Source organism: Cololabis saira, chromosome 9, assembly GCF_033807715.1.
Source record: "Cololabis saira isolate AMF1-May2022 chromosome 9, fColSai1.1, whole genome shotgun sequence".
Taxonomy (NCBI): Eukaryota; Metazoa; Chordata; class Actinopteri; order Beloniformes; family Belonidae; genus Cololabis; species Cololabis saira.
In genome coordinates, this window is record NC_084595.1 from 37,226,900 (window position 1) to 37,254,133 (window position 27,234).

Sequence of the window (27,234 nt, forward strand, 5' to 3'; positions counted from 1 at the left end):
AAATGAATTTTATTGGGATTTTTCTTATGCATTAATCTCGCTGAAATGCAGAGCTTAAAAAGAAAAAGCCAAACTTGTAAAGACGAATTACTGTGGCTTCTGGTTTTTATTGCCGGCATGTCAGGACATTATTAGAATTTCTCGCACAATTGGAAAAAAATAAATTATTCCTATCCTATACGGTCCATGTGCAACTGTGAAAAGGCAAAATGGCTGTGTTGGTTCATTTGTTGAATTAGTCAATGCATCCCGTTTACCTTCCAATTTGTTCACACAGCTTGCCATTTAAGAGAAAGTGACCGACAGACTTGACAATGTCTAATTATTCAAATGCTTGTTGAAAGTCGTCATGATTTGCATGCCGCCAGCCATATAGTGCCATGTAAAATCTGGCCAGTATAGAAACTTATGAAAAGGATTTTTGTGCTGCTGTTTATAAATAGATAAATAAATAAATCGTTGTAATGGGCTCGAAGAACCAGCCATTACTTATTATTGCAGCACTTCAACTCTTTTGTACTGAATTGGTGCCATTATATTCATGAAAGCACAATATTTTATTTATGTGACGTTGCCTGACTCAATATATAATGGAGTTATGCAATAGAGCCCTTTGTTTTTAAGTGCGTAATGAAGAAAAAAAAATTATACAACAAATATGGAGGAAAACAAAACAAATTATAGAGCTGCTATACTTCAAATTAAAGCACTCACTGCTGACAATTTCCACAGTACATAGAGCAGTTAAAAAATAGTATCCCGCTGTGTACTTCATCTCTGCTTGTATCTATTAAATATTAAGAGTATAAATTGTTTGAAGATTGTTATCTGGGTGTAGATGTATTTTCTTGGCTTTCCATTTGGCTAATACTATCTGCAGCTTGTGATGTTTAAATATGAGCTCAGTGTGTCACCTCTGCACAGCCTATCTTTGTTTGCCGTAATGAATGACGATGTGTGGTATTTTGTTTAGCTGAATCTTCTTCTGTCCTCTAATTCAGGACTCTCTGCTGGTTTATGTGCATTTGCGTCAGAGTTACATGGACTGCGCTCTCATCCCACTCGTGCTCTTCTGTCACAACCTGAGAGTACCATATACTGTTTGTCCTCTCCACGTTAACAACTCCTTCCTAAGGTATATTCACTCACGCACTCACCCACCCCCACAAAATAGCTGCAAGGCAAGTGTAGCTGCATTATGAAGTAGGTTACCTTACTGAGCATCTCATGTTTGTTTTTCTTTTGTTTTTTTTTAAGCACCAGAAATTAGATTCTGAATTTATCAGTTTTTCACATAACCATATTTAGGCTGTAAAATAAATTATAAACAGGACAATAAACCTTATTCTTTCCAAGTTTCTGAAATGGCATGTAACATTTTGTTTAACCTCTAGATCAGTCCTCCAGAAAGTAGGTGTGATCCTCCCGCCACCCTCTGCGTTATCTGAGTTGGAAGCTGAAGAGGATGCTGTGCACGCTCCTATGATGACCTCTGTAAGCATTTTGCTTTAGTGTTTTTAGTATTTGCTTTTGTTTTTAAGGCTGATGCCATTTATCAGTTGTTTTTTTAAATGATAAGTCATCTGCCTCTAATATCAATGTCTCCTATTTATAACTTAATACAAAACCAAAAATGGATGCTCATTTACACTTTAATTAAACAAAGCAAAATGCCCAAGACTTTTGCAAGGCACTGTCTATTTTATTTGTTTTATTTTTAAGTTTATTTGATCATCACCACCACAGTGAAATATTTGGCGCCCACATGTAGAAGCTGTTCAGTTTTTAATCTTTGGCTCAAATCTGGGATCAGCTGAGAAAGTAGTTTTGGTACCTTGTGACTCTACCTAGCAACCAGTCCAACCAAAACACTTTAACTACTTTATTATTTGATAAAAAAAATGTAAAAAGCCACTGTATTTTTAAAATCACCAGTCTGATGGGCTGCATGAAGTGGCACTAACACTGTGTCATTTTAAAATCATTTGGTGTTTCAATAGCATCTGCAGGCATTAATGGATTCCACTGAAAAATGGTTGTAAATCCAGTTTGCAGCAGCATTTGTAAATATAACTCGCCATTTTAAGACGCTGTTCAGAAACGCCAACTGTTGTCTTATAAGACTTTTATCAAGGCAGTTGCGTATTATCAAGAAATCTGTGTCTTTTTGTGGACTGTGGTCCTCAAAGAACTTCAGAGTATTATCTCATGAGAGGTTAAGACACCAATGAATAGCCGATGAAAGAGACATGATGATGTCATGACAAGGCTCTTTAGTGGTTTTATGTGTGTATATGTAAAAATCGATGTGAAGGTGAGCCAGCTCTGAACCAGCTCTAGCAGCAGCCCTACATCAGCGCCTGATTCAGTTTGGTCAAAAACAGTTAAATCAGGGATAGAAATCTTCTGTCTCAAACTCTAATTAGAATGTACTTTTTATGCATCTTTAGTTCTGTTATAACTAAGATACATGAAGACTATAATTACATTATATGGACTCATTGTGTTACTCTGCTAAAATTTGAGGTATTTCACATCACACATTTTGGAAAAATGACAGATCCTGAATTATAGCTCTTAAACATATTGAGGGATTTCAGGGACTCTTGACATAATTAGATACATTAACATAGCCATGAATAAAATATAAATTTCTAAAAATACTAATGCAGCCTGAATCCTCCAACTCATGGGCAGCCAGTTAACGGGTAACAGCCACTTGCGATCCTTTGTCAGATTTTTTTACTGCAGCCGTTCACAGCTGATTGATAGTGGGTTTTTCTGCCTTTTAGTTTACCTTCAAGTGAAATGCAGCTTTAGGGACTGATCCAGGCCAAAATATCCCACTTCTGTACGGTGAAAATCCCTCTGACTTTACATGTTTGGATCATTGTCCATGTCTACTTTGAAGCATTTTCCAGGCAGCTTTGTTGCATTTGACTGAAGTTTATCCATTTATTCCCAACACATACAAAGTCCTCTGTCTGCTTAACACTGGTACTTGGGGGTGTTAGAAGCTGTTGCTGCTTCCACCAGTTTAACAGGTACTGGTGCCTTTTTCAGATTTACATGTACAGACCTTATGAATAGCTTCAATTTGTGGTAGATTTTTAAAATGATATGTCTGCCTCCCGAAGTGTGTTCTTCACTTGGCTGGATGTTGTGAATAAGCTTTTCTTTACCATGGAAGGAAGCTGCGATCATTAGCCACCAATCAACCACCTGTTGTAAGTTTACTTAAACAGCTTCCAAATGTAAATGCCACACGCACAATCAACTCCAGACCTTTGAGTTGCTTAAGTGATGAATAAATAATCATTAAATGATTGATTTTTCTATTTTGCATTAAACCACATGTGAGCCCCTGAAAATAAGTGTTATAATTACGTAAAAGCTGAATTTTTTAAGTCTTCCTCCTATATGGATGTAGGTAATCTGATATGAAAACTCATTGCTTTAAGCACCTACAACTTGTTAAACATCCGAAATGAATAAAATTGCAGCAATATTCAAATGTTTATTGAAATTGCTAAAGTACAGTAACATCTGCACAGTTTACAGAAGTTGTCTTTTCATTTCAGTCAATCAATTCAATTAAGGCCAGAATATGCTAAAGTTGTACCCCAGCAGTAAAGTCATAACTTAGTTCAGGTTATCGTTTTGTCAGTTCCCAACCACACATAAATAAAAAGCATGATATAAAATTTAAACAAAAAAGAAAAATAGATAAAAATCAGATGAAATCATTAGTTAAAATATGATCTAAACCCAAGTTTAAAAGTAAGAGTACAGATTTGGAGCCTTATTCAAAAGCAGCTGAGTCTTTAACCTGGACTGAGTGTTTCAGCTGATCTGAGGCTTTCTGGGAGTTTGCTCCAGACATGTGGGGCTTAGAAGCTGAATGCAGCTTCTCCATGTCTGGTTCTGACTCTGGGAACTGATCGGAAAAAATGAAAAACAAATCCAAATGACCCGAGGGGTCTGAAAGGTTCATACTGGGTCAGAATGCCACTGATGTATTTTGGTCCTAGATTATTTAGAGCTTTATAGACCAGCATGAGAACTGTAAAGTCTGTAAAGTCTAAAGACCTCAGAGCTAGACTGATGTGGTCCACTTTTTTACTCTCAGTGAGGAGTGGAGCAGCAGAGTTCTGAATGAACTACAGTTGTCTTACTGACTTTTTTAGGCAAACCTGTAAAGATGCTGTTACAATTATCAAGCTACTAAGATAAATGCATGGACTAGTCTTTCCAGGTCCTGCTGAGACATTAGATCTTTTAACCTTGATATATTCTTAAGGTGATAGTAGGCTGACTTTGATGTTGCGACCTGTTAGAACGTTCAACAGAAGTCTTAGAACCTTTCACTAAAAATACAACCCGTCTGTTTCTTCTCTCCGTCATTCTCAGCACCATCCCACTTTCTTTATTCAGTGTCAAAATTATCAGGGGGTTGAATTTTGGTAGAGATTTTAACTTTGCCATTGGAGTAAGTCCCAGATATGCTGGAGGACAAATTTATTTATCCTAGGTTTAAATACTCATTTGTGCCTGCCGCCATTGTAATTCTTAACAGCACTTTGTGACATGTCACTGTGTGTGGATGAATTTAATCGTCAAAATTGCTGACCATACAACAAATTGACCATCTGGGGTAGTAGTTTCCCTATACCATACCAAGAGACAATGGGAGATGAGAGGAATGGTGGTTAGAGTGATAATGTGGCTTGAGTGCACAGATAGCTCTCTCTGCCCAAGTTCCTTTATATTTTTTCAGTGAAGATTCAAGCCAGTTCATCACTTAAATTAAGTTTATTGTCAGTGCAACATTCAAAAGAAGCACATACAATTTTACTGTATCATATAGATTTTGTTGTTTATATCCATTGTTCTGCCCAGCGGTGAACTAGTAACGTTCCTAGTCTGACCGTTTTTTGAAACAGACGCGTGCAGCTCCGGCGACGTTAACGGTTACCATGCCAACGGGGGTGAAAAACGCAGCATGAAAACAGTTACAAGTTGTCTCTCAAACGGAGCTTGGTAAATCTTTGTCTCTAAGTAATGACGTATTATATTGTTAAGTATACTATGATTTGTAGTGTATACACTTACTTACAGTTCAAGTTTGGTTGTTATTTCTTAACGTAGTTTGTCACCTTTACCGTTTTATCGTGGCAGCGCACTGTTTTTATTTGTCCACCAGAGGACGCCAGTTAGTCCGTCACAGCCGATTTAGCTGGTTTTATTTATCTGTTTAATCAGTAATAACGTTAGAAAAAGTGACATTGTTATTACTGCTTATGTTTGTTTCCATTTTACTATGTAAATATGTTTGCGTGAAAAGCATCCAGATATAACAGACATTATTTGTAGTAATGTTTATCTTTGTTTATTTGTTTGCAGTCTTACAAAAATAACTGACTGAACTGGAGAGAAATACAAGAAATAAAACTGAAGACCAAAAGAGAAGAAATCCTCAAACAAAATAATTTCTTCAGCCTCTCCTTTTCTTCAGAATGTTAGCTATCTGTCTAGTTGTACAAGCTGAAACGTACTGCGAGGACAGAATATCCATCTAGGAAGCTAGTTATACTTCGTATCCCGATAAGATACATTTTGTCTGGAGGAATAGTTAACTGAAGTAAATACAATATTGTGCTGTCAAGCTGTATGAAATTACTTAGTTGAGATTATTATGCAAGAGTACGGCTACAGTGGTACACAAAATAAGTAATATATTAGTGATGTAGTAGTATTTAATCTTTGTGTTTTGTTTTATCAACCATATGTGAGTAAACATATTTGCTTTGCGTGAGAAAGCAGGCTTGTTTATTGGTCGTATTTCAATGTTAATAGACCTTTATTGTTTATTGAGTGTGGGTCTGCTTAGCTGCTGTTCAATGGTAATTTAATTTCTCCTGTGTGCGAGGGGAAAACAGTACTTGGGGCAAGGGAAGTATTGCTGAATGTCATAAAGTGTCCCCTGCAGTCCCTCTTTCTGCTCTTTATTGTGCTTCCTGCATTTTGATCAGTCTTCCTCCAGCTGATGCTTTCTGCCTCTCTTTGGTTTCAGCCCACATCCAGTGTTTCTATGTTAATATATGTAGGCCGATACTGGGCATTGTATGCATGCTTAATGTTCCTCTACTGTCATTCCGTTTCAGACCTTTTTATTTGTCATGTTTTCCTCTTCTTTTCTCCTCCCATCTCCTCAGCTGTTACGTGAGCTGCTACATGAGGGTCAGGCGGTGTGTGTTGGTGTGTCAGCAGAGTCTGGCCACGGTGGCCAGTGGCTGGCTCGCATCAGAGAGCTCATCAAAGAAGGATGTGTCCCTGATGTCAGCCTGGTTCCTGTGGGCATCTCATACGACTGTTTGACCAAGACCAACTCACAGGTGCATGCATGTAAACTTGAAAGTGCACACATAATTCATAACCGTTCCCCACAGGAGAATTGGAACAGATTTTTTTCAAGCTGAGAGAGGAAGAAATGTGAGGCAGATATACTCCATGAGGTGAAAGGAGCACGAAGTGCAGTGTTTGCATATCAAGAATAGCATGTACTTGTAGATCTTATACTTTGGTCAGTTTTTTTTCCTTCCCTGTCAGTTTGGAAGGCTGTTTTAGGTGTAGAAATGTGAGTTAGAAACACGTTTAACACTTATTTTGGCCCTGTTGCAGCAAAAACAGTTAGAACTGAAAGAATCTAAGTACAAAGACCTGGGGCCTCATGTACAAAAAGTGTGGATTTCATTGTACATCCCTGCATAAAATCTCTATTAACACAAAAAAAAAGTTCAAATCTGTGTGTACTCCCGAATCTCCGCATGTTTTCTTTGAGCATTGCAATCAACATGAAATTGAACGCACATGCAGGAGCACAACACCCCCCCATGTTCTCCCTGAAGTAGAGTAATTTGAAGATGATAATGAATATAAATAGTCACGGGAAACCGCTCAACCAAATGATGGAAATGGCAAAAGCAAGCATAAAAAAAGAAAGTATACTGACTGAGCTAGAGACAATCTTCTCAGAAGTGGAGGCCTGGAAGGCCGTCTTATTTGCTTCCCTGTCGTCTGAAGTTAGTAGTGAGAGGAAGAAAAGAGAGTGGGAGCTTGTGCCGGAAGACGTAAATGCAGTGGGCTCAGAAAGCCGCATGGTGCAAGGATTGAGAAAGAAATGGTCAAATATGAAGGTGAAGGTAAAGCGGAGAGCCTTCAAAGTGCAGCCAGGATGGGTGGAGGGATCAGCAGTGGACGACCTCGCGCCATTTGAGCCGTGGTTTTGCGCCATCGTGGGTGACACTGTCCTCACTGGAATATTACCTGTTGGTGAGTGGGACTGAATTAATTCAGCATCCAGATCAAGGTAGAATATTCACTCATTCCAGTGTACCATAGCCCACAGTCAGGCAACTTATTTAAGCCCACTTAGAAATAATAGACTGGAGTGCCTGAATTCATTTTGTGACAAGTTTATTATTCACTTCAGAATGTCACGCTCTCATCCCTCCTGCCTGAAGAACCCTGGGCCCCCGGTCCTCAATTCCAGCTGACCGGCCGTGTGTTGGCCCAGACTGTTCTGGAGTGGCAAGAAAAAAGATAAATCGGTCAATTGCTGAAGTCAACACAAGCTTAAAACGCATACATTCATCAACTTCAATCAAACATTAAAGGATATCGTTAAAAAATGAACGTCTGCTCAGTTTTACATTTATATTTTCTCAATTACACGGTCTCTGGCCCTAATGGATAGTGGATGGGGTTGCACTAACTGTGGGGCAAAAAAGTATTTAGTCAGACACCAGTTGTGCACGTTCTCCCACTTAAAAAGACAAGAGTGGCCTGTAATTTTCATCACAGGTATATCTCAACTATGAGAGACAATAAAAATCCAGAAAATCACATGGTCTGATTTTTAAAGAATGTATTTGCAAATTATAGTGGAAAATAAGTATTTGGTCAATAACAAAAGTTAATCTCAATACTTTGTTATATTAACATTCTCCCAATCCTCTTCTGCATCATCCAAATGCTCTCTAGCAAACTTCAGACGGGCCTGCCCTGGACATGTACTGGCTTCAGCAGGGGAAACGTCTGTCCCTGCAGGATCTGAGTCCTTGGTAGTGTAGTGTGTTACTGATGGTTCCTTTGTTACGTTGGTCCCAGCTCTCTGCAGGTCATTCATTAGGTCCCTGTGTGGTTCTGGGATCTTTACTCACCGTTCTTGTGATCATTTTTACCCCACGGGGTGAGATCTTGCGTGGAGCCCCAGATTGAGGGAGATTATCATGGTCTTGTATGTCTTCCATTTTCTAATAATTGCTCCCACAGTTGATTTCTTCACACCAAGCTGCTTACCTATTGCAGATTCAGTTTTCCCAGCCTGGTGCAGGTCTACAATTTAGTTTCTCACATCCTTTCACAGCTGTTTGGTCTTGGCCATAGTGGAGTTTGGAGTGTGACTGTTTGAGGTTGTGGACAGGTGTCTTTTATACTAATAACCAGTTAAAACAGGTGTCTTTTATACTGATAACCAGTTAAAACAGGTGCCATTAATACAGGTAACGAGTGGAGGACAGAGGAGCCTCTTAAAGAAGAAGTTACAGGTCTGTGAAAGACAGAAATCTTGCTTGTTTGTAGGTGACCAAATACTTATTTTACAGAGGAACTTACCAATTAATTAAGTAAAAATCCTACAATGTGATTCCCTGAATTCTCCCCCCCCCCCCCCCCCCCCCCCCCCCCCATTCTGTCTCATAGTTGAGATTACCTATGACGAAAATGACAGGCCTCTCTCATCTTTTTAAGTGGGAGAACTTGCACAATTGGTGGCTGACTAAATACCTTTTTGCCCCACTGTAGAGTGGTGCTGGCTTTCGGTGGATAACCGCTGTCACCTGATGGGATTATTATGAATGGACACATTAATAAACTGTAATGTTGCTTTATAGTCCCCATTTAAACACTTACCAAGAAGCCACCCATCCTGCACCCTTCCTGCTTGGCGGCTCATCCCCAGCAATCTGTTGCTGAGGATGTAGGAGTTTTGGTCACCTTGCCACAACAATCGTCAGGCGCCTTTGTGCATCGCATAGGATTTGCACGTTATTTATGTTTGCACATTCATGCACAGATGGCGCCTTTATTGCAATCTATGTGCAGTCGATCATTTCGATTAATGACATTAGGAAAACTGGCAGTCGCTGCAAATTGCGTTTTATGATGGTGGTCAACGGCATCAAATGAAAACCTGCGGTATCTGCCAGGCATGCCCATGTCCCATACATCTGGCATTACACAGCTCAGTGTGCAGACTGATTCCTGACTGGTCTGCCAACTCCCTTTTGGATGGACCCGGTTGCCAGGAAACCAAGCGTCGTCAGCACTTGTAGGGGAACTGATAGTACGTGGCTCCTGCCCGTACGTCTCTCTAAAGTTGGACCCAATTCAGCACAGCGTTCCAAGAGGATTGCTTTTGGAAATCTCAAACGTCTGAACAGCTAGTCATCATCTTGGGTCCCTGAACACTCATTCCCTCCCGATCCTGCCATTAGCAATTACGTCGTCTTGTGCATGTCTTTTATATATTCAGACTGTGTGGTTAATTGTGAAATTGTTGCATTGTGTCATGTGTAAGTTGGGGACTGCTGTGCTCTTCACCTGTGCTAGTGTAGTTATTGTTATCTCAGTTCCTCATGTTTTGGACTTCACTACATCACCAATGTGACAACGGACAAAACCTTAGAAATGTACTTGCGTCCACATTTTTGTGTGAGGGATCAGTCATTTCACTTTTTGAACATCCAACCTTGAGTGTGGAAAATGGCATATGCAGGTTTTTTTGTGCGCTGCACTTTTTATACATGAGGCCCCTGGTCCACACACATTTTTAGATTCAGTGTGACTTCTTCCCCTGTCAATGGCCAATAAATACTCATAGTGCACCTTATCTATCCATCCATCCATCCATCCATCCATTTCATCCTATTACAGGTCATGAGGGTCTGCTGGAGCCTTTCCTAGCTGTTATCAGCCAAACGGAGAGGTATAGCCTGGATGGGATGCCAGTCTATTGCAGAACAGCTTGGGAAAATAAAATCCTTCCCGTGACTTGCTTTGAAATCACACAATATTTAGTTTAACTCAAATATCAAGACAATTCAATAATTGTATTCAATATTTGCCTGACTGCTTTGCAAACAAAAATATTTGTGAATTGCTAACATAATTTTGACAGTGCCACTTTACCAAATTATATATTATGAGTATATCCTGAAAAAAAAGAAAGTTATAGCCACAATGTTGCTTGTTGGGTGTACTCTTTTTCCCACAGATGAAGCATAAGTATAAGACGGAGGGCTAAACTTTTTAACTTATTGAGATCAGATGCTACGTGTACATTTTTTTTTACACAACACCTTAGATCTAAATGGATCAAAAAGAAAAGAAAATGTTTAACACTTCAAAGAAAACATGGATCTATCGGAGCAATCAATGTGGGATGACATAGTTGCCTCGGCAAAAAGACTGCCCTTCTGTTCCTGTCTCAGTACACGCCGTTTGGCCTGGATGTGCATGTACACCAGTTTAATTAATTTGCTCTTTCAACAGTGCAGACGTCACCTATTTTACTGCACCGTCTATAATTTGTGCATAGCTCAGGCCAGAATGTCGGTGGTGGCGACACAGTTGTTTCAGCTTTGTCTCATGGGTGAACTCGGCATCTCCTAATAAAGGTCTTGAGGACAAGCTTTTCCAGTGATGATCCAGCTTTTAGAGCCTCTCACAACTTCACTTTCTAATTTTTCACTGGCCAGCTTTGGTTGATTAGCAGCTGTTTGTGATTCATTTTTTTCAAGGCATCAGCTATTAGTCTCCATTAATCCTGCCCTCTGTTATCTGCACTTTGAGACTGTACTAGAGTGGGTGTTGCTTTCTGTTAATTGCAATAATAAGGTCCTCGCCCCATCATTTTGTTGTCCTTCAAGCACACGACGCATACAGTACCGTACACTTAGTTCTTCCACACATGCACACTCAGACACGTTGTTTATCTTGGTGCTTCTCATAAACCTTGCTCATTAGTGGTATTGCCGTTTGAATATCCTTCCTAAAGGCAAAGGCCTAATTATAATGTAATAACTGACTCACTGCACGTACAACTGGTGTTAAGTTATTGTGTGTGTTTTAGGTATCCACACAGGTGGGCTTACGATCCGTGTTGCAGTGGCTGTGGTCTCTTTTCTGGAGGAAACCAGAAGGAAGTGTGACGATCCACTTCGCCCAGCCATTTTCTCTCAAGGTGCACAACAAACCTTTTTTGACTTGAAACCCAAAAGTGCTATGTCTACTCTTGTCAACACACTGTCACAGTGATTCAGTGGGTCGGATATTGGCCCAGAAGTCCTTTGAATTCTGCTTGAGTTAGAGAGGTGAAAGAATCATATTCATGCATGAACATTTTTATATTCTTTGTTGGCTCCCAGACAGGGCGCCATTGATTTATACTCTCTTGAAGTGAAGAACAATAAGCCTTTTTGTGAATCACGCTGACCTTTATAAGCAGGCTAAGTAAATTTGCTTTTACAAATGAGTGTTGAAAAAATGTCCTTTTGTTTAAGCATATTAGAAACACCTCAGTGTGTGCAATACAAAACAGCACACCAAAAAAGTGATTAATAGTTGAATCAATGTCTCTCCAGCGACGTAGACTTTTTAAGCTCCCTAAAAGTAGGACTAACTGAAGGATAACTTAACTGAACTCCATTACTTTTTGTTCAGTGTATCAAATAAATGAGAAATCTATAATATGTTGTTAATGATAAAGAATGAGTTTCAGGGGAAAAGCAGTGCAAAACATTAACTTTCTTTACTTTTCTCAACTCTGTTAACTTGTACATCAGAGTAAAAGGATCTTGAGCTGCTGCTTTCTTGCTCTTTGAGATTGTGTGTCTGTGTACTTAATCTTTTTGGGTGTATATTGTGCGTATTTAAAGGAGATGTGCGACTCAGGGAGGTGCAGAATAGATGAATGGCTCCCTCTGCAGGACCTGTTGCTGCCAGTTATCCTCCACAACAGGTAATCAAACCACCTTTGACTTACCTGCATACGTGAATGAGTATTAATGCTGTATGTGAACAAACCACAACAGGGCTTAGAATTCAATTTTGTTTGATCCAACATCTGTGAAATGGAAAAGTTTCCCTCTTAAACTTTTAAGATTTTTACTTAAAACCTAAAACCTGGCAGAGCTATAATAACAAGCTCTGATGAGAGTTTTATCCTCTTAGACTCAGCCCAATTACCATCAACATTACACAGTCTGCCAGTGAAAAAAACAAAACAAAAGTAGTATCCCTGCTCAATCTGTGCCTGGTGCCTTATAATCAAAGAGGCTTCTACCATCATATGTTTACTCCCGCTGAGATGGTTGTGACAAAAAACTGACTTAAGATGGAAATATGGCAAACGATAAATCAAGTAGTTAAGAGTGCTCATTATATTTGGTTGTGATTAACACTTTAAATTGTTTGTGCATGTTTAGGTAATAATTATGCTTTAGTTATCAAAGTATGTTAAAGTTTCCGCCCTTGTAGTGTTTTTTTTTCTTTCTAAATCAGAATCTGCATGTTGTGGAAAAAATCTATTAAAAGCTCTTTAATGTGTTCTTTCCAACGAGGCGAATAACTGGACTGAAACTGAGTGTCTAAGTTACCAAGAATAAGACTTGAGAGATGATTCAGATTTCAATAGATTTAATTAAACAGTTGCACATAAAAGGGTCAGAACATACATCAGGCGTCTCGATGCAGAATGGCAATGAAACGAAGGAAGCATACTGATTTAAGGCATAAAGGATGATTCATTCTTACGATTCAAGTAGACAAAAACATCTTTAAGGTCAGTGTTAATCTCTTTGGAGCAGACTACCAGTCTGTACATTTAGTTGGGCCAAGGCTAGATTTTGCTGCTCTCAACAGTTTTGGTTTAATCAAGTGGCCAAGACTAGATTTTCCATCACACCGCACATATAACTGTAGTATTTATTTACTACCGTGCACAATTTCGTGGGACTTAAGTCGTTCTCAGTTTATTATTTTTTTGTATATTTTTTTTGTTGTTGTTCTAGTGACCTTTATTTTGAAAGTGGCTAGACAGGAAACTTGGATAGAGAGAGGAGGAAAGACACACAATAAAGAGCCACAGGCCGGGATTTGAACCTCCACCGCCTGCAGAAGGGCGAGAGCTTCTGCATACGGTGCTGGGGCCCCTACTCATTTGAAGTGAACAGGGTCAATATAAAGTCTTGGACATCAGCAAGGACAAATTTCAACCCTTTTCTCTTATACTCTTTTCCATATGTCGCTCATACACACAGAGTTCAGATGCACGTGTGATTTTTATGCCATACCTGCATATCCACAGACCAGTGGTGCGAAAGATTTATCAAACACACCTCCATTTATTTATCAGTGATGCACCTGCTGTTGTTTGTATGTGTGCTTCACAGGAATACAGTGAACCTCATCCACTGTTGTACAAAAATAACACTCAAATACACTGATTTATGTGCAGAAAATGAAAGTACATCCTTTCTCACATCTAAGATTTTACATGTGTAATGAGGTAAATGCAATATGTAATGAACAACATCAAAGGTATCATTATTTACTTGGAAAAGATTGAAGCAGTAGTAGTATGTTGGAGCCCACAGCTTCTGCAGGTTATAAAATAATAAGTATCAGCCAGGTGGTGCTAATCAAACGCTTTTGATTAACTGATCAGCAGCAGCTGTGATCACCTCTATAAAAGCAGAGACCTTGGCAGCGTGCTGGTCAGGAGACTTTCAGCTTGTGCCAGCACAATGCTAAAGAGGAAGACATCAGCAATGATCTGACTGAAGCAAATGTTGTCGGCCTTGGATCTGGGAATGGTTAAAAGGTCGTTTTTCAAACAATTTGGAGTCCATCATTCCACACTCGGAAGGTTTCACAGGAGTGGACGTCCCAGCAGTTTCCCCCCATTGACTGCATTTACATGCACTCAATAACCCTTTTAAAACCCGAATATTGGCAATAACCCAAATTTGCACGGCCATGTAAACACCAATAACCCCTTTGAATAACCCAAATTTGCTCATATTCGGGTTTTTAAAAACCTGAATATGACCCCTGGATTACTCCTTTTAAAACCCGAATATTCGGTCATGTAAACGTCAAATGGAATATCCCCATCAAACGGAACATGAATTTGTTTTCTGCGCATGCTCTGTTCACAAGGAATCCTGGTCTTTTGAGTCCAGGACGTTCTTCTAAACGCGGCTAAACTCAAGACCAGGAGGAGACTAATCACTTCATTAATGTAATGAAGGATATGAACATTTTGGCATTTGTAGACGGTAGAAAGTACGGGGATAGCGAGATTTAAAAGAAGGTGAGCGAAAAGTTGCGCGAAGCAGCATTTGTTTTGAATTTGGATACAGGAAGAATAAGTGGAAATGACGGGAATTGCGTCATGATGTTCTCCGTGCGTCGCTGGTTTGATCAGGTATCCCGAATGATTAATTACCATGTAAACAGGGATAACCCTGTTAGCTCACGCATGTAAACGGAATATTCCGAATGTTTCAGTAACCGGAATATTAACAATAACCCAAATTTTGACTGCATGTAAACGTAGTCATTGTCAGAATGTGCAATACTCAGACCAAAAAGTTGCATCTCAAACTCTACAGTCAAGTTTATTTCTATAACACATTTAAAACAACCTCGGTTGACCAAGGTGCTGTACAATATAAAACAAGTAAAGAGCAAAAAAAAATTTATATAATAACATTTCTAAAACTACTATGATGAAATAATAAAACTGAAAATATTATATACATATCTAAGGTTTGGACAATAAAAGGTTAAAGATATTGTGCTCAATCTGGAGGAAAAGCCTGTGTTCAACATTTACAAATGTAACTAAATGATAGTAAAGTTAGAAACAGACTGCATAACTTTGGCGTGTTTGGAAGAGTTAGCAGGGCCTCTACCCTATAAAAACAGGTCGGCTCCGCTGCATAGCAGTGGCATTTGGACGGACAAGAGTAAAGTGGAGATCTTTGGCTAAACTACACAGAGCTGTGTTTGGCAAAATTCAGGCGTCCACTTAGAGGCCATCTGTCTGACGGCTAAAGCTTGGGTGAAATTAGGTCACGCAACAGAACAATGATCCCAAGCACAGCAGCAAATCAGCAAGGAATGTCTGAAAAGAAAATGATTGAGGTGTTGCTCTGCCCTATTGAGAGTCCACATCTCAAGGTCCTTGAAATGCTGTGGCTGGTCCTGTGCATAATTAAATATCCCAAACAGTGAAAGCAACATTTTAAATATGATTGGGTTAAAATTCCTCCACAGTAATGTTGCCATCATACAGGAATAATTAAGTTTTTACTGCTAAATGTGGTTCTTCAAAATATTGAATCATGGCATGAACTCATTTTTCCCATCCACTCTTCTTTTACTTTAACTTAGCTTTCGTTAAATATTCAGTAGTACCATATCAGAAGTTGTTCTTCATCTGAGGTTGCATTTGACTAATTTTTAAGACTTAGCAAAATTAACACTATTCTTTCACTATATCCTGATAAGTTGATGAGTGGGAAACGTTTTTTCACATGACTGTATCCACGTTGACTTTGACTGCAATGTGCAGCAACATGTTCTGAAGGTGTAAAAACTACAATTTTTATATCTATGAACTCAGGCTGCTAATTTTGTGGCATCATAATCCTTTTTAGATATATTTGTTTCTGTTTATTGGCCACCATGGTTACCATGGTAACTGTGCAGTGCAGCCACATACACACACGTTTTGATGGGGGTGTGTCGTCCCTTCAAGACTAGACTAGACTTTGGCATTCACCCACCGTGTATATTCAGACAGTTGTAAAAATAAATAGATAAAACTATTAGACCAGCAATAGGCTCCATTATCACTTTTACTGAGGTCTCAATGTTCATTGGGCTGATCGCCAGTATACTGGTGTCACACTAATAATCTCCTTAAATGCTAAAAAATACTAAGGAGATTTTTATCGACCTGATGAAGAGGAGAGGCCAGCAAGCCCCTCTTGTTATTGGTGAGACCCAGGTGCAATTTGTGGAAACTTTCAAACTATTTGGCACCAGCAAGGGTCCCACCTGGATTCATACACCAGATCATCAGGAAAATCTTGGCAGCTGCTGTACTTTTCTTAAGCAAGCTGAGGAAATTTTGAATAACTTCAAAAGTCATTTCTTCAGTTGTGCAGTGGGGAGCATCCTGACAGACCCCATTACCATGTGCTACGGAAATTGCATTGTACAAGAGAGGAAAGGACTTACATTTAAACACTTTGTCTGTGGAGCAGCCTTACCATCCTTTTAGGACATTTAAAGGACCTGGGTAGGCCTGGGCGATAAAACGAAAATTTACCGTTACTGACATTCACTGCAAATTTTCCCATGTCGGTAAATTCAGTGTTTTGATTTAGAAAAGAAAAACAAACAAAAAAAACGTTTTGTCTGTTTTGACGGTGCTGATAGGTTATTTTCCTCCCTCTTTATGTGTGTGTAATCGCGTGACTCCACCCATCCAGTCCGAACGAGGAAAGGAACCCAAGAAAATGGCTGGTTCACACGAAGAAGCGGTTGATGTAGCCGCAGACGAAATAACAGGGCTCTAAAGTCTCACGCATTGAGCGTGAGACTCACGCATTTCAACAAATTCCCACGCTTTCACGCCACACAGTAATTCCAACAGCAAATCTTACAATGCACAAAATAAATGCACAAGACTGTCTATTCACGAAATGAATGAGGTTAATGCAGTGTTTCTCAATCCTGGTCCTCGTGGGCCCCTGTCCTGCATGTTTTAGATGTCTCCCTGCACCAACACACCTGATTCTAATTAAATATCCTCATTAGCTTGTCACCAAGGTCTGCAAAGCTCTGTTGATGACACAGGCACTTGTATCACGGTGTGTTGAAGCAGGGTAGCATCTAAAACATGCAGGACAGGGGCCCACGAGGACCAGGATTGAGAAACACTGGGTTAATGAGACAAAACATGAAATGCCTCGGGTTTATGCTTAAACGAGTCACGGTACGCTACTGCGTGCTGAGCTCTCAGCTCTGAGCAAATGTCTGTAGTTACCAACCAATCAGCCAATCAGAAAATAGAATCTTTTGTTGCCGGGTAAGGTCTGAGTCTCAGCTTCAAGGGTTCCATGAATGCGTAGCGGACGTAGCCTAAGTTACAACACACATCACATGCATTTATCGTTATTGAGGTAAAACTGCCCAATTTATTGTGATATTGATTTGAGGTCATATCGCCCAGACCTGGACCTCGGTCACAAAGAGGGTATTGAACATTACTGAAGACAACACCCCCCACCACACAAGCAGTTCATGCTCCTGTCTTCTGAGAGACACGACAAGAGTATGAGAGCCAGAACACTGAAAGTTGAGCTTATGTTTTGTTGGTGTAAACCAGTTTTAAGTTCACTGTCCAGGTAGACTTGCTTGTTGTAAGCACTTGTCTTTTTATGGTGCATATGACAATAATCATCTGGAATCTAAAGCAACTATATGTATTTTAAAAGATACTAAAATTATAATCATGATTAGATTGGAAAAACTGTTTGGCATTCTGAAAATATTAATTTAAGTTAGCTGAGACACCAAAAGTACTTTAAAGTCCATCTGAACTTTGTCCTTTTGTCTTTCACTTTTTTCTTCCAGAACTCGAAGTGTTTATGGTAAGAGGCAGATGTCGTGGCTCTTGTCTTCTCATTATGTATCTGAACTAAGCCTTTCAGAGAGAGACCTAAGCGTTGCCATCATCCTTCACCTCATCTTCTGTAAGTCTGGGATTATATACCTCTGCTGAATTGTAAATTAATCTCTATAAGCTTTTGTTTTTAATGGTATGCAAATTGCACTGTTATCTCGGTATATATTTGTGTGTGTGTGTGTGTGTGTGTGTGTGTGTGTGTGTGTGTGTGTGTGTGTGTGTGTGTGTGTGTGTGTGTGTGTGTGTGTGTGTGTGTGTGTGTGTGTGTGTGTGTGTGTGTGTGTGTGTGTGTGTGTGTGTGTGTGTGTGTGTGTGTGTGTGTGTGTGTGTGTGTGTGTGTGTGTGTCTGTCCCTAGCTGCAACTTCCTGCATGGCTGCGATGTCCACCAGTGTCGTATCCAGCCTTCTGCTTTACAAACACCGTAAGGTACATGCGTCATTCCTGTGTTGGTGTGCTTGCTAAGATTTCCCCTCAGTGCTCTCCACATTAAAATCTGTCTCTGCCTCCAAGTAATCATCAATACTCCAAGAGGCTCATAAACAAAATGGGTTTTCAGGTTAATGTGGTAGAATGTGACAGTGACTCATGTATTACGCATCGGTAATGGCTAATATCACCAGATGGTTAATATTCGTGCTGCTGTTTTTGGAATTAAAAATCCTCTTCTTCCTCCACTCTGCAGGGCGTGAGTGCGTCTGTCCTGTGTCGTGACGTGGCTTGGCTCACAGAGGAACTCTTGTTTCGAATCAGAGATGTTGGCTTTGGGGGAAACTTAGCTGAGATTGTTCAGTATTCACTCACACTGCTTGCCCCTCACCTCATCATCGCCGCAGCATCGTCCAGGTTGAATTTCCTTCAAAGCAGAAAAAAAGAACACAGATGTACCACAGGACATTATGACAAGTGTAACATGGATGCAACATAGATTCAAAGTTTTTTCCTCTTTTAGGAAGGACCCTTATATCATGCCTCGTTCGTCTCCTGCTGCAACTCTTCATCTCTCCCTCCAGGCCCAGATAGTGACGCACACGTTTATACTGGAGGCAGTTGGAGGTGACTAACTTTGAATCATGTGTAATTAAGAAAACTTTCCTGTTACATTTCAGCTTGATTATCATTTTAAACCTCTCTCCTTTATGTTCCTTATTTGTTGTGGGAGGCCTTGGCAGTCACTCTTGACTATTGGCATATCAGTGTGTATTTTAAGAGATGATAAATTAGTTTTTGTGATTTTTGGTGGTTTATAGATAGTAGCAGTTCCAGCAAACTTAATAAGCAGACCTGATTATTTTCCTCCCCTATGAAAATGAAGAAACTGATATCAGTACACAATTCACATCGTTCCATCAATGTTTGTTTTTAAGATCTGCATTAGAAATGGCTGATGCAAGTGCCAAAACTTGAAGGGAAAAAAAGGATAGTGTCATTGAAACAAACAATGTGCACAGTTACAACCCATTAAAGCTGAGAGGTATTTAATAAATACAGTACGTTCTGGTGTAAAATTGCTGATCAAACTCAGGTGACATAAATGAGTACTCAGAACGTACCCACCTGGATAGAAAGACGCCTTTCATTTTTAATTTCATGTATCACCACAACCACAGTGGATTCCTTAAGCGCTGACTGTCATCTAAATAGCCCATTAATTAAAAAAGCCTGTCAGCTGCATTCATTATTTGATACTTGTACGGCCTGAAGACTCAAGTTGAAAAGCATAACAAATTACGCAGTACGGACACCGCTGAAACGTGCGTTTCTGAATCACTTGTGGCCACTCAAGCTGCATATGAAATTATAATCAGATGAAAAAATGCTGCAAGCAGACAGGGATGTTTTTTCATTTGCAGTGTCCTAAATTATGGTCTTCTAACATGTCTTTTAGACTAAACTCAACCAATGCTGCATCCACTGCTCAGGATCTCTCAGACACGGGTTGGTGGAGTACAGAGCTAAATAGAGACGATTTTCAAAAGATTGAACCTGTAATTTTGTCATCAGCAAGGGGTTCTTTCTCAGCAGGATATATTTTACTGGCAAGGAACATGGCTGTATCCTGTAGTGTAATGTGTCTATGCCGCATTGCAACAAACAGCAGAACAATGATACATCCTCAAGTAGTGGCTCTGATGGAGGGGGGGGATCGGCACGAAGTGGCCATATTTGAAGGAAATACCTCTTTTAAAGAAAAGCAGTGGGATCCCTCGGCTGGTTTTCTGACCCTAGACCAGCTCAGACCTTGGCATTTTTGTCTTGCCTTAACCATTTTAACCAATCGGCCAAGTGTCCTGTCAGACGAAATATCAATTTGTTGAAATAATGATGTGTGTGAAAAGGTGAAAAATGTTACCATCTTCACAAAATGCCCTGGAACAAATACTGTTTGTGGCTCAGAAAAGATTTACATTGGTCTGTAAAATCTGCCTCCAGTCCTCTCTGATGAGTTAAACTGCATTTGTGTCACTAAACTGCTCTCACCCGTACACTCACTGTGTTGTGTATGGAAACCTCTAAATCATTTTTATAATATATAGATCTTTATTGTCCTCCCCACTATTCTTCAGTTTGTTTCCATTGCTGTAGCACATCTATATTTAATTTTACAGTGACTGTGCCAGTAAATTCAAAATAAGGTTATTTTGTTGTTGTGGTTCAAATACACCATGATAGTAAAAATATGGAATTTATGATTTAGTTTTGGGATAAAGGTGGCCACACGAGGCATTACTGGTCTGCAATGATTTTCTACCTGTTTGCAATAAGAAATGCAAATCTGTTAAAAAGTGCATTAATTACATGTTGCATTTATGAAAAAATAGTAGCATTAGAATTCTTTTTACTTGTGTGACCAAGACTTTAGTTTCAAGAGCTCTACAGCTTAAGATTTCAAAGTTATTTTGCTTGTTTGGGCTGTGATTGTCAGTTTCTGTTGTGATGTGTGGAGTTTAATGAGTTGCAAGAATCTAAAGTCAGCCAAACGTGGAAAGGGAGCAGAAATACACAAGGAAGATCTCAGTTATGGTCTTTGTTTTTACTCCAGTCCATTATGTCCTTCAAAATCTCACAGAGAAGTTCCTGCATTAAAAGAATATCAAGGGATCAAAATGATCATATAATGAAATGAGAAAGTGCTTGTTTCTTACACTAGTATAAGAAAACGTATTATTCTCCCTAACATTAAAAACATCTGGATGCCAAACACCATCATCCCAGTATATTTAACAGCTAACTGGGTTGTATGACAAGGTCACATTGTCCTTTCTGACAGGCTCACTCATATTTACGTGTAAAGTCATGGTGTTTTTTATTTCTTCAAGTGTAAGTTTTACTCGCTGGTATATAAATAATGCATGGGAATGTTTTATTTAGTCTGTGTGCTCCACTCTGGCTTTAGGGTTTTGAGCAAAGCATAATATGTAAGAGTAATATATGGTAATCATCTAATGGCAGAAGCCCTAGAATCCCACATCCTCACCAGAGTCCTGTATCCACGCATCCTTTGGCCTCTGTCGGCTAAATGCAATTATCATGCCGACTAGCAGGCTGGGATGAAGCCATGACTACTGTAACCCCATTTTAACATTGTTGGTGGTGGAGGTAAAAATATGATGTTTTGAAGTACAGGAAACCTCTCCTCCGGTATGATTCATTATTGCGGTATGACTGGCTTTGGGTGTACAGGAAGGTGAACAGAAGGCTTTGTGCCGCTGAAAGCCCCCATGTTATGTATTCATTCCCGGGTGCTAACGTCAAGTGGTTATGCTATATCAACTACATTTTTGCTGCAGCACTGCATCAAATTTAACCCATTCCAACCTACGGCTACATTTAAAAGAGTAAACCAAAAGGTTTTCTGCAAAATCACTCAAGTCATTTGAGAGGTTAAATCTTCTGATTTTTATATATGTATTTAATTATTTATTGTAATTGACTTTGCTTTCATAATCTCTAGATTAAATACATTTTTTTTAATATGTATATACTGTGTGTGTGTGTGTGTGTGTGTGTGTGTGTGTGTGTGTGTGTGTGTGTGTGTGTGTGTGTGTGTGTGTGTGTGTGTGTGTGGCTTGGTGCAACATATTGCATTCAGATCATAACAGGATAAGACTCATGTACTACAGTGTAATTTGATGATGCCTGAAGTGGAGGTTTCTCATCCTCTAACATGGTTTTATGTTGGCTCTTGAGTATTGGGACGTGTGAAGGCTGCAGTATTTTGCAATATAGCAATGGCATCATAAGAAAAAGGATAATTGGATAGCAAGATAAAGAAATCCTGGAAATCTCATCAAAAGGTCCTTTATTCATAGGCTGTGTTCACATGCTTCAAGATACTGATTTGCTCATTTGTTTATTTTACTGAACCAAATGCCTGTTTTCTCCTATGTTCTTGAAGGATAAGACCAATTTCATCGTATGTTTTTTCTTCTTAGCATGTGCAGTGTCTGCCATGCTGTGTGAGGTGGTTTTCAGCGGCGTCGGCAGCCGGGTGAGGACTGACGGTGTGGAGGAAGAGCAGGTCAAGGGTGACATGGAATTTGATGTGGTCCTCTGCCAGTCAGAGCTGACGGAGAAAGCCTTGCAGCTTTGCCATCTCCTGCCTCCGGGCGTCATGCCAGTGAGTTTGTATTCATATCACACGTACACACACCCAGTGTGTCTCATTCAATAGATGTTTAATGGAGCCGAACAGCCATTCATCCTGCTCTGCTGCCTCTATCTCAGGCAGAGAAAGGTTTTGGATTGTGTGTGTGTATGTATGTGTGCGTGCGTGTGTGTGTGTGTGTGAGTGTGCCCGCACACTTCATCAGACTGACTTCAAGGGCTCCCATTCTGAGCCAGTATCACTTTTTCTTTCTGTTTGCCCACCTTTCATTTCGCCAGCTGCTCTTTCTTGTCTCTTTTGCTTGAAGCTTTGTTTCTCATCCTATTTTTCCAGGAAAAATGTCTCTCATTGCTCTCATCCCCTTTCTGGCTCCCTCTCACTCTCCCTCTATGATCACTGCAACATCTTTACTACACACCGTATGCTCTTGGTCATCTGTCTTCCTCTGCACTTCTCGAACAGCTGATGGACTAAAGCTGGTACTTTTTCTTTTTCTTTCCTTTAATCGTACTTCATGATTGAGCTAATCTGTTCTTCTTCTCTTACTCTCTGCAGCCCTGTCAGTCATCCCAGAGCTTTGCTCTGGAAGCCATTGACAGTCTGGTTCGCTGCAGCATCCTGATTATGGAAGAAGTAAGAAATACTGAAGCCACTTTAAACCCTCATCATTTGAATAAACTTTAAAAAAAAAATCTAATCTTGGCATTCTATCTTCAAATACTTTTTGAATGCTGCCTCCTCCCCAAGATTTACAACTGTCTTTTTTTTAAAGCCATTTACTTTACTCTCACTGTGCTTCTTTTAATTTGAATATCTGTCAGTTATGCCTAAAACAAAATTAATAATTCAGTTTAAGAAACTGATTTTTTAAGGGTTCAGTCTCAGGTCTTTTGCATTGCATTAGATTTGGTGTAGGGTTAGTCCACATGTCAATTCTTTTTCCCAAAGGGTCACCATCAGGCAAAAGCCTGCGGTTCACTCTAGCTGTCAGGTTGTGTCTTTAATTCACATTTGTTTAGCGAGCGTCCCCAATTCTCATATGCCATTTTCAACAGTCATGAGACAGCTTGTGCAGAAAAAAAAAAAAGATAGAGAATCCTTGGCAATGTTTACCTGTATTTGGTTTTAAACCAGACCTAAACAAAGCATGATTATCTTTAAGAGCTTGAAGTGCCAGCAAAAAATCTCTTCAGCTGCCAGATGTAAAATGTCTTAATTTGTAATCTGCTCTTCTAGATTCCCAGAGATCATCCAATCTGTGATTTCTGGAAGAGGGAGGGCACTTTGAGCTGGACCACCAGTGACCAGGACCCTTATCACAGCGACTCTGAGTGCGAGGAGCAGGAAGTGGGTTCATACAAGGTATGGAGAAGCTTTCCTGACGCCTCTTGGCTTCCTGATACGCTTCAGAAAAGCATGAGGTTATAAAATGTGACGAATGTTTTATGTTCATCCAGATTGCTCTCTTGGGTGGCTACCTGCAGGGGATGCACAAAATATCCAAATCACAACATGAAAAGGAACTTTGATGTAACTAAATCTCCATTACAAAAGCTCCTACACAGATAAATGACACATCTTGAATGCTAATTAGCAGGATGTGTCATGTGAAGAAAGATGCTTATACGTGTTACATGTGAGTTTTCAAAACATGTTGCACCAGCTTCCTCTCAAGAGACTGAACAGCCAATGCTTTGAGGTGCTAAAGAGTCCTTCAAAATTTCAGTTTAACAGAACCTTTAATTACATTTGCACTACAGATTAACGGGACCCTTGTTATGTTTGTGGAGTTTGTAGAATAAACGACAATTACAATAACAATTTGTCTTAATTACAGTTGTCAATCATTAACTATGCAATGTCTGACAAAGATGTTGCCTTGAAGGAAAAATATTTAGCTTTAAATGTCTTTTCAGTGTACTTTTCCGCCATCGCAGGGGTCTAACTTACATCACTCAATGGCACTGATTCGATTCAATGTCTTTTGCCCTGAGCACACAGATCTTATTTCTTTCCAAGAAAGATCTGGAATACTGATTTGTCTGAGCACAGTGCACATTTCCCTCACGTGACGGTCCATGGAAGACGACTCAGAGCTCAGTCAAGTTGACTCTGCCTCTTAAACGTTAACGTAAAGGCTTCTTTTTTAAGACAGTGAAGTTTAAAGTATCATTTGTGAAAATAGTTCTGTATTGAAATACCTGACAAAGGTTTCCCACACTAGTTCTTTGCCCATGTGTTTGATATCAGCTGTTGATGAATGAGGATTTTTGAATGGGTGCCCTCTGAGGGATTGGAGACCACAGGTGTCGAGGCTGGTCTTCTGCCTTTCCCTTTGAGTAATGAAATTCCTTGAATCTATTCATATTATTTCCTGCAGGTACTCACAAAATGCATACAGCATATAATCCTGCCAAGCCCTCATTTACATTTTGCTTTAATTCAAGTAGGGTTCATCATTATCTCTGTGACTCTGCTACATGCTCTTAAAAATGAGTGTAAATACAGTTTTGTTGTTTTGTTTTTCCAGGATAATTGAGAATAGTTAACTTCATCAGTATCCAAATCACATTGGGGGCCAGACTGCATTAAGATCACAAACAAAACTTCATACTGTTATAATAATTGGTTAAAACTATGAGTGGAGTTTTCTGATGGAGCTTGACATACAAATGGGAAAAGAGGTCATCCACTCAGCATATTGCTAGCTCCAAAAATTACTGACGACGGAACATTTTGGCTTCAGATTTTTTTCATGGTAAATTATTTTGGGATATGGACTGGTAAATGGACTGCAGTCATATAGGGCTTTTTATTGAAAGTGCTTCACAGTTTGCCTCCCACCCACCTATTCACACACACACACACACACACACACACACACACACACACACACACACACACACACACACACACACACACACACACACACTCACACAAACTCACTCACTCACTCTCTCTCTTTCTCAAACACACAGACAGACAATAGTGGTCCAAGCAGAAGACATCTCATTACCTTTTTAAAAACACTAACACACACCTAACTTAAGAGCTAAAACTGTTGCAAAACTTACAAACACTTTTATTTCCGCTGCAGGGCTGTCTGAAATTATTGTTTTATTAGTCTTTTAGGCGATTTCCACATGAAGACGAAATGCTTATCATTTCAAAGACGTTTTTTCGCAAAGACAGAGATGTGTGCATCCCCATGGATGTACTCAATAGACCTGAAAACGTGGTAAAATACATGTGTATATATACTGTCAAAGTTAACGCGTTAACTTAACGTCCTCTTAACGCCGACAATTTTTTTTAACGCACAGGATAAAAAAAAAAAGCGCATTATATAAGTTCCGGCCGTCGACGGAACCTGTAGTTTGAGGAAAAGTATAGTGAACTGAAAGATGGAGAATGAAAAGGGACTTTTGAACGGCTAGTTCACTTTCAAAAAGATGCAGATGGTTTGCTGGACAAAAGTCAAGTTATTTGCATGTACTGTCGATTTGAAATTAATTTCCATCGAAGTACGTTGAGTCTCACTTGCATCCAAACACAACCGATGCAGAGAGCGCAGCGCAGCCGCCGCCCCCCCCCCCCCGTCAAAACCAGACAACGCTGGATAATTGAGAGGGAAGGAGGTTCCTCACCTGAATACATTAGATGAGCAAAGAGAGATCTTTTCCAAAGAATCTGAAGTATTAGCTTATTATAGCCTAACTGCACTTTATAGGTTGAGTTACACTCCCTGCTGTTACATGTGCACTTTTATTTGTTTGTGATTTCTTTTTTTGTCACCCTGTTTTGATCCCACTTAGGAGAAGGGGATATTTTTTAAGCCTTTTATTTTCCTCCATATGAGGTTAGACATAGTTACCAGGATTGTTTTTACATTTAGCTGCTTAAAAAAACAAGGAAACTTAATTTAGTCTTTACAAGTGTAAAGTTGGGGACTACATCGTGTTTGTATTAATGAAGGAATGTTACATTCAGGTCAAAAGCTTTTTTTGTGGAGTTGAATAAACATTGGCATAAAGCAAGCATATTTGCCCTTTCTCATGTTGTTAACAGTATTAAAAATACAAAAAAAATACATTAAAGTAATTTAGAACAGCAAATAAATGTGCGATTAATATGCAATGAATCGCGAGTTAACTATGGACAACATGTGATTAATCGCGATTAAAAAAATGAATCGTTGGACAGCCCTAGTATATATAAAATACATGACCTGTTGTCCATGTTCCTGGTTTGTGAAGACGGCTGTTTCTGGAGTCTTTTTTACATCCTGTTTTAGTACAACATATAAGAAGCATCGTAACAAGCTATGGGGTTGTTTTTTATGTGCAATCAAACTATGATAAAAAAACAGTTGTAGAGCAAACTGCAATGAAATAGTGTTTTATTGCATAAAATAAAATAACATAATACATTTCAGTGTGAATACATTTTGTTGGCAAATCTAAAAGATTTGTGAGCTGTTGGGTTGATTTCTGGGATGATGTGTGCCTGTTGGCCTTAGTCTTGACTGAAGCGACACCTGGCAACATCCACATCACTGATTCTGTATCACGGATGCTCATAACATGACTCTCTTGTTGACAGTAAGACAGGAATTTGTGGAAAATATATCTGCATCCTGACTCTGTACCACCTCCACTCCCACTCTTCTTTTTTTGTTCATGAACCGTGTGTAAATGCTGTGGATGTGGGTGATGCCTTTATTTTAGTTGGGATGGGATTGGAAAAAATACAATTTACATTTTATAACTTAGTTATGCTCAGAAAATTCACCCCACTAGT

General features: G+C 39.5%; 1 protein-coding gene across 1 annotated transcript in view; it reads left to right on the top strand.

Annotated features, from left to right (window-relative positions):
• Positions 1–27,234, top strand: part of gpat2 (glycerol-3-phosphate acyltransferase 2, mitochondrial) — a 69,351-nt gene that overhangs the window by 32,676 nt on the left and 9,441 nt on the right. The window contains exons 7-18 of the mRNA XM_061730252.1: positions 1,002–1,135; positions 1,395–1,494; positions 6,216–6,395; positions 11,207–11,305; positions 12,000–12,082; positions 17,776–17,894; positions 18,184–18,254; positions 18,511–18,671; positions 18,778–18,881; positions 22,262–22,446; positions 22,990–23,067; positions 23,671–23,796. Coding sequence (XP_061586236.1) covers positions 1,002–1,135; positions 1,395–1,494; positions 6,216–6,395; positions 11,207–11,305; positions 12,000–12,082; positions 17,776–17,894; positions 18,184–18,254; positions 18,511–18,671; positions 18,778–18,881; positions 22,262–22,446; positions 22,990–23,067; positions 23,671–23,796 — 1,440 coding nt within the window. The remainder of the gene's footprint in view (positions 1–1,001; positions 1,136–1,394; positions 1,495–6,215; positions 6,396–11,206; positions 11,306–11,999; positions 12,083–17,775; positions 17,895–18,183; positions 18,255–18,510; positions 18,672–18,777; positions 18,882–22,261; positions 22,447–22,989; positions 23,068–23,670; positions 23,797–27,234) is intronic.